Genomic DNA, 7,541 nt, shown 5'->3' on the forward strand with positions numbered 1-7,541 from the left:
TTGGTAATTAGGGGTTTTCTAGGTCGCTGATAACAAATGTAACACTAAAAATTCAAAATTCAAAATATCGGTTCCACAACGGTTGACATAATACAAAAGAAATAAGATTTTCTAATAAAAACGCCTGTAGTCTGCCTAGAATTTCTGTAATTCTTTAATTACCATTTTGGCAACTTGGGGTGCTTTATCAGAGTGCCTCTCACTACTCGAGATGTTAAAGAATGTAAGTGAGTCGTCTTACTGCTATTTATGATTCTGTAGGTAACGTCAATCGTCTTTTATTGAACATATACTTAAAATTCTGTCAGTTCATTTGCCAGTTCAAGCTTACCTAATTGTGTGAAAGTGTATGGAAGATCTGTATTTTTACTCCCTTCGTCTTCATCTGCGTTCTCATGTCTTCACTGTCGCTATCGTTCCTGGCCCACTGTACGCCGCTACAGTATTTCCTTAGATTTTCATTAAAATATTTCTCGCTTTCGACACGAACCTACGCGACGACGCAATAATTTTCACGAACGAGATAAACTTCCCCTCAGATTTCGTTTTCAAACTGCCACGTAATTCGAGCTTTTCAAAGACACATCTCTCCTCCGTGAACAAACTTCCGTCCTTGGGTACCGTTTCACGCACCTATGCGAATCGCAATTAATTTCGCGTGGCCAACGTTTATCGCGACTACCGTCTCGCCTTAATCACGTGCAAAGTGATGAAAAAAATACGCGGCTGCGTTGCAACGAGGATAGTTGGATAGGGGACGATTTTATTAGGTATTGCACGTGTATTTAGGTAAACTTATTTGTGACGAGCGATAAGGTTCAAAAATACCATCCCTTATCTTTATGATTTCTGCTCCGTTATCAAGTGTAATCCCCCGTGGTATAAAGATGTAACAGTGCGTGCCGCAGATAGGTACGTCTGTATTTTAGTCGTCGGGAAAGTGTGACGCATAATCAAGGTACAAATTTATCGAGGGCCCCGAGTGTCGTATCGTAATATGGACGAGCTCAATGGTAAATTCTTCTGAACAAGTTTCGTTTTAATAATCATTTCGTACGGGATTGAAATCGTAGATTACTGAAGTGTTTCGCGGATTGTTCGTCAATTATATCAACGTATTTTATCGAATACACGAAACAACGTTCGTCGAACAGAGGAGGTGCTCCAAGTCGAAATTTATCGCGACTATCGAATCTGAAGATGATCGAAATCGTGATTTTGCATTTCATTTCGGATAAAGTTTCGTGATTTTATTGTCGTGAAAAACTGTGACGTGGAAATTGTGAGTTTCTTATTCAATTATACTCTTCTCACACTTCTTCGTACGTTTATCACACTTTTTTCTTAATTTTACACAAAAATTGTCAGCAAAAGACAAAAATGAATCTCTTTGATATATGATAATTTCAAATAATTTCTGATAATTCTATTCTTTTCTGATACACTTCGCGTTATTCTTCCATTCACTATGTTTGTACTTTTCATTCCATTTCTGATAATACTATCGCAAATATTTCATTTAATTTTGAAAGTATCCTCTTAAATTCTACTCTTTCCACACTTTTCTCTTAATTTTAAAAATTGTCAGCAGAAGAAAAACAAAAGAACGAATCTCTTCCATATACAATAATTTCAAAATTCCATTTCTGCTAAATTATCGCAAATATTTAATTCTCACCAGAAATTTTTTAAGTTTCTTCCTCAATTCTACTCTTTCCACACTTTTCCCTTAATATTGAAAATTGCCAGCAGAAGAAAAACAAAAGAACGAATCTCTTCCATATACAATAATTTCAAAATTCCATTTCTGCTAAATTATCGCAAATATTTAATTCTCACCAGAAATTTTTTAAGTTTCTTCCTAAATTCTATTCTTTCCACACTTTTCCCTTAATATTGAAAATTGTCAGCAGAAGAAAAACAAAAAAATGAATCTCTTCCATATACAAAAATTTCAAACAACGTTCGAATAACTGAACTCCAAGGTAACTTCTACAAATTTCATTTACGCAATTCCTGAAACACTACGGCGTTACTCTTCAATTCACGATGTTTGTGTTTTCATAAAATTCTCAGTATCTGTACATTCTGCCCGCTATTTTTACCACGGTTATTCAGCGATTACGCGCAAGCGAATTTCTCCGTTTCGACGCGGAAAGAACGCACGCCGGACCACATCCCCGTTGTAGGACATTGTTCGCGTTTCAACCGTGACACGGGCGTATCGGCAAAAATGGACGGCGTTAATATTTGATCGTTTCTTACTTCGAAAATAGCATACGGCGGGACAGAGAACTGACAGATATCGATTCGCGCGCGGCGCGACGATTGCCGATGCCGAGATGGCCTACCTTTGCGGCATATTCATTCTCGCGTAGCCTACTTTTCTCTCTTTCCCAGCCGAAGAATATTTATAGACTTTTACTCCGCGTGAGCATATTTATTCAGCACTCAAAACAAACGCGCGGCCGTTGATCGATTTATATTTCTCTGTATTTACGCGCTCTTCACTTCGTCGATTGCGATCGACATCACTGAACTTCAAACGTATGTACGTACACGCGACGCGAACTTCTGTTTGAACGTCAACAGGTAATTAACTCTCCGTCCTTTTTTCCTCTTTTTACCGTTTCGGACGTCGATAAAAATGCGTGTAAATAATCGACAACAAATAAGAAAATAATCGTGGAACGAAATAAATGTGAATTTAATTTTTGTTTGTTTGTAGCTATTTTCTTTGTTTTATTTTGTGTACAAATGGAGCCATATCCTCGGAAAGAAATAAATAGAAATAATATTCTCTTTGAGCGCTTTAATATCAGGAAAAACGAAATAAAAGAGAATTTAATTTTCGTTTATTTGCAACTAGTGATAGGATCGATACTAATACTGTTGATGATATTCAATCAATTCGATACCAAAGTACTCGATAGGAAGTATCGATATCTATTGAAATTTTAAGTACTTGGTATCAATTTTCGATACTGATATCTCTTGAATCGATATCTAATCGAAAAGTACTCACATCGAATCGATACCCCTTTGATACCTCATGAAAGTATCGATACTTGTTAGATACTTCTATGAAAAAAAAAAACGATAAACGGTATCGATAAACGTTTCGGTGAAATGTTAAAGATTATCGAGAATTCGGTAGATATGAAACGGATATTGAAATTTTCATGTTAGTATCAAATGGATATCGATTCTTCCATAAGGTATGGAACGACTATCGATACCTTCATAGAAGTATCAAACGGGCGTCGATACCTTCATAAAAGTATCGAACGGGTATCGATACTTTCATAGAAGCATCAAAGGAGTATCAATATTTTTGGTACTTACGTCTTCGATACTATTCGATACGGTATCATAATTTACGGTCTAGTATCGATAGTGTCGATTCGGTATCGGTCTGATCACTATTTGCAACCCTCTATATTTTCTTTGTTTTATTTCGTGTGCAAATGGAACCATATCCTTGGAATGAAATAAATAAAAATAATATTCTCTTTTAATGCTTTAATATTAGGAAAAGCAACAAAAGGAAATTTAATTTCTTTTCGTTGCAACTATGCATACTTTCTTTATTTCATTTTCTGCACAAATGGATCCATATCCTTGGAAATAAATAAATAGAAAATAATATTCTCTCTGAGTGCTTTGTAGCGAGTGATCAAATTATTACGATCAGATTAAAAAGTTACACATTTGATGTTTTCAATAATAGTAAAATATGCCCTTTTGTTTTGTTCTTAACACATAGATAGACAATTTGATTATATTTCGACAGCCTTAACTAGCTAAACAAAAATTTAAATTCTATGGTGGACTGGGAAGTCACCGGATATGAGTACAATAGAAAACCTATGGGAACGATTAAAACGTGCATCAGAAATGATAACTAATAAACAACAAGTGATAGACGAGCATATATCTGCAGGAAAAGTATGGAAAGTAGACGCATTCAAGCAATCGTAAATGTGAACGATGGCTTGACGAAATATCCATATCTATATTTTATCAAAATTTTCAATAATTCCTAGAAATTTTAGAATTCCCTTTAAATATTATTAGAACCATAACAGTACATTTTATAATAAAAAAAAGTTTCACTTTAACTGTATTTTCAATTCCATTCTCGCTCAAATTTCAAACAATTAACACATAATTTCCAAGTGTTCCTAATAATTCGATCACCGACAGTAATATCGGCAAAAGATTCTGTTAGGGCTCGCGGTTGATCTTTCGATCGTTCAAGTTTTGCCGGTTTTTGCACGTGTGTGCCGACTAATGTTCTAAGGCTTCGAAGGACCAGTTTCTTGATTGAAACACTAAGTTTTTATTTTATGTTCTATTTTCTACAACTAATTCAAAATATAAATTCTACTGCGAAGTGAGAGGTGTTCCTCTTGCGAGTGGCCAAGTGTTTCTGCTGGAGTCTCTGCGGTTTCCCTCGACGAAGACTCTTATTTTCCTAAAAACACCCTGATTGGTGATTTTTCCTTTTCTAAATCACCAATCAGTTTACTCCGGTGCATCGCAACCTCCCTCCATTTCGCCCTTAGCGCGTTATCTTAGGATGGGGTAAACGACGACCGGAGAAAATGTTCGGTGGACGGATGCGTGGGAATCCTGTGGAATCTCCGCTTTTCTAGGCTTTGTTAAAGTCAAGCGGCCCATCGACGTTGGCAAAAGTCATGGGCCACTTTTCTATTTTCCGTTCGGAGACTCCAGGATTTATGGCAGGGTCTGGTCCTAGGGACTAAGTGTCGCAGGCAACGCAATAGACACTTGTGGTGTTCTGAGGAAGCGATATTTGCCTACGACGGCGACCACTTGACTCGCTGCCATAAATCCGGCTACAGGATACGCCTTAACAGATTCATTTTATCTATTCACGATTTAATTAACAATCACGAATAATAAATATTACCCACTTGTTTCCTTGTTTTCTCGCAATTATTGATTCTTCGTCTGCTCCCTGTTTGCGTTATTTTGTGTACAAATGGATCCCCATATTCGTGGAAAAAAGAAGAATAAACGAAAATGTTCAAATATTCTGTCCGAGTGTTCTTCAACGTCACGAAAAAGATCGAAGAACAGGGGTCACATTAGGATTAATTTGATCTATTCGCGGTTTTATTAATAATCGCGAACAACGTTACCGATATTCACGACGCGACAGTAGATAATAAACGCTCGGTCGGTACAGTTAGCTTTTTCCCTGAGAAACCGTTACTTATCATTCGTGCAATACCTGATTTTATTCCGCGTCACTTCTGTGACACCACGGAGGAAAGAGAATCGTTTCGTACGACTGACCCACTGCGACGAATGCGCTTCGTTCCTTTTTTCCGGTCGAAAATCCGCCAGCCTTAACGGTTCTTACCGACAGTTTTAATTTATCAGTCTCGCTCGAATCGCTATTAACGCGTACGTTTCGCCCTGAGATTTCCATGCGTTCACGTGTTCTTACGTGTTTCATTGAGAAGTCCAAGGAAACGTCCTTTTCTACTACGTCTCAAGCGTTGTACTATAGTAGGAGAACTTTGCTACGTAACTCGTGTTTTATTTGACAAAAACGAACGTTTCTCTGCCAATTTACGATGTTTTTCTCTGTAGCGTTTTTTAAACGGACGCAAACTTTTATTTGATTTTCGTGACATGTTTGAGAATGCTCTGTTTGTTAATTTTGGGCAAATATTGGAATATGAGAAAAATTGCAAGCAGAAATTACGAAAAATACGAAGTTATCGGTGATTTTTAAATATTGCTTTATTAAAAATTTCCTCGCCTTGAGTGTGATGTGATTGAGACAAAAATGACGTGGAATAAATATGCATATGTGCTCCTAAATTAACTTGATAATCTAGAACATAAATACACCGTGCATCTTAACAAGTCACAACCAATCATCTGAGGAATTACGATAGGATTCCACGAAAATTTCTTTCACGAATTATGCAACAATTGTTATCATCTTGCAACGTAAAAGATATTCTATCTATAGATAGTGATTCTACGCGAAATTCACCATAAATGACAATTTAACACTAGAACTCGGGTCAAAATAACCAATTTCATTTCCGAAAGAAATCATTTTTCATTTTCGAAAAAGAGTAATTTAAAGAAAAAGCAACTTTCGAAGAAAAAGTGATTGTTCGATAATGGTAAGCATCATCATTTGTAACTCTGCGAATTCTACACGTATGCTTCTATTTCAATCGGTATTAATCTAATTTCCCAGTCACGTTTTACTTCCATAAAAATTCACTTTCGGAAATTTTGGAAAATCGCTAAAATCGGGTCATTTTCGCCCGGCTAATAGTTCTAAATTTATTTTCTACCATAAATCTTCCAATCACGTTCTCCTTCCATGAAAATTCACTTTTGGAAAATCGCTGATTTTGGAAATTTTAGAAAATCGCTAAAATCGGTTCATTTTGTCCCGGCGGATAGTTCTAAATTTCTTTTCTACCATAAATCTTCCAATCGCGTTCTCCTTCCATAAAAATTCTCTTTCGGAAAATGGGACATTTTTACCCAACTGATAGTTCCACTGTTAAATGATAACAAATCAATACAAGGACTACACGAAATTATACGGTAAATTACAAACTCGTCAAATTTTTTCCGTTTCTTTTTTTTTTTGCATATTGCTAATAACTTACAGAAGCAGTTCACGTGACTATAAATAACAGATAGGGAAAAAATGGTATGTATGCACGGGATGTGTTCGACACATCGTGCGTGATCCGAGGCGAAGTTCAGAGTTCTTTTCGCATGTCATCGCGTATCGCACGAATCAATACCGTACGGCTAGAAATAAAGTACGCGGTAATATCCTCATCGTAGTTATATATAGATCCATTTTCTAAAATTGACCAATATCGCAAATAGCCGGTGTTCTTCGTCTAAGTACATACGTCAATTTAATCAAGATATACGGAAGTGGAAAATTATCTAAAAATAGGCCCTGGATATGTCTGAAGGCTTGTCCCTATAGAGTAGAATACTCTCGTACACTCGTTTAATGATTGTGACCGAAGTAAATGACAGACAGAGTTGGAAATGGCCTCGCTTTTCTCTGTAGGCTAAATATAGACGAACTCTTTTTTTTTTTTTGCGATAATTGTAGACTTGTGGGCTATTTGTGAGAATGTACGGTGAATATCGTGGAATGAAATTCTGGGCGAGAGGAGTTTTTGTTCCGTTGAAAAATTCAAACGCTTTGTCATGGAAGCACTGTCGTTGCTTTTACTATAGTCTTGTAGCTTACTAGCCTCTTGAAATTGAATCCGATGCTCTCAAGTGGATGAATGCTATTTTGTAACGATATCAAACGGCCAGCCAACTCTTACAAAATTTCGACTCGGGAGTGTTGGATTTAAGTTTAAGGAATTGGATCCTCTCGTGATTCAAATTTAAGTTTCCGAAATTTGAGTGCGAAAGTTTGAAAAGTTCAATTTCGATCATTCTAAATTCAAATTTAAATTTCAAAATTTCTAAATTAAACTTCGGAAATTCCAAATTCAAAT

At 36.3% G+C, this 7,541-nt stretch overlaps 1 protein-coding gene across 2 annotated transcripts in view; it reads left to right on the forward strand.

Moving 5' to 3' along the window:
- The first annotated feature begins 997 nt into the window (after positions 1 to 997).
- LOC108578464 overlaps positions 998 to 7,541 on the forward strand; it is a 13,373-nt gene continuing 6,829 nt past the window's right edge. For both annotated transcript variants that reach the window (XM_017941811.1, XM_017941812.1), the window contains exon 1: positions 998 to 1,013. In XM_017941811.1, coding sequence (XP_017797300.1) covers positions 998 to 1,013 — 16 coding nt within the window. The remainder of the gene's footprint in view (positions 1,014 to 7,541) is intronic.

The sequence above is a fragment of the Habropoda laboriosa genome, unplaced genomic scaffold, assembly GCF_001263275.1.
Source record: "Habropoda laboriosa isolate 0110345459 unplaced genomic scaffold, ASM126327v1 scaffold59, whole genome shotgun sequence".
Lineage (NCBI taxonomy): Eukaryota > Metazoa > Arthropoda > Insecta > Hymenoptera > Apidae > Habropoda > Habropoda laboriosa.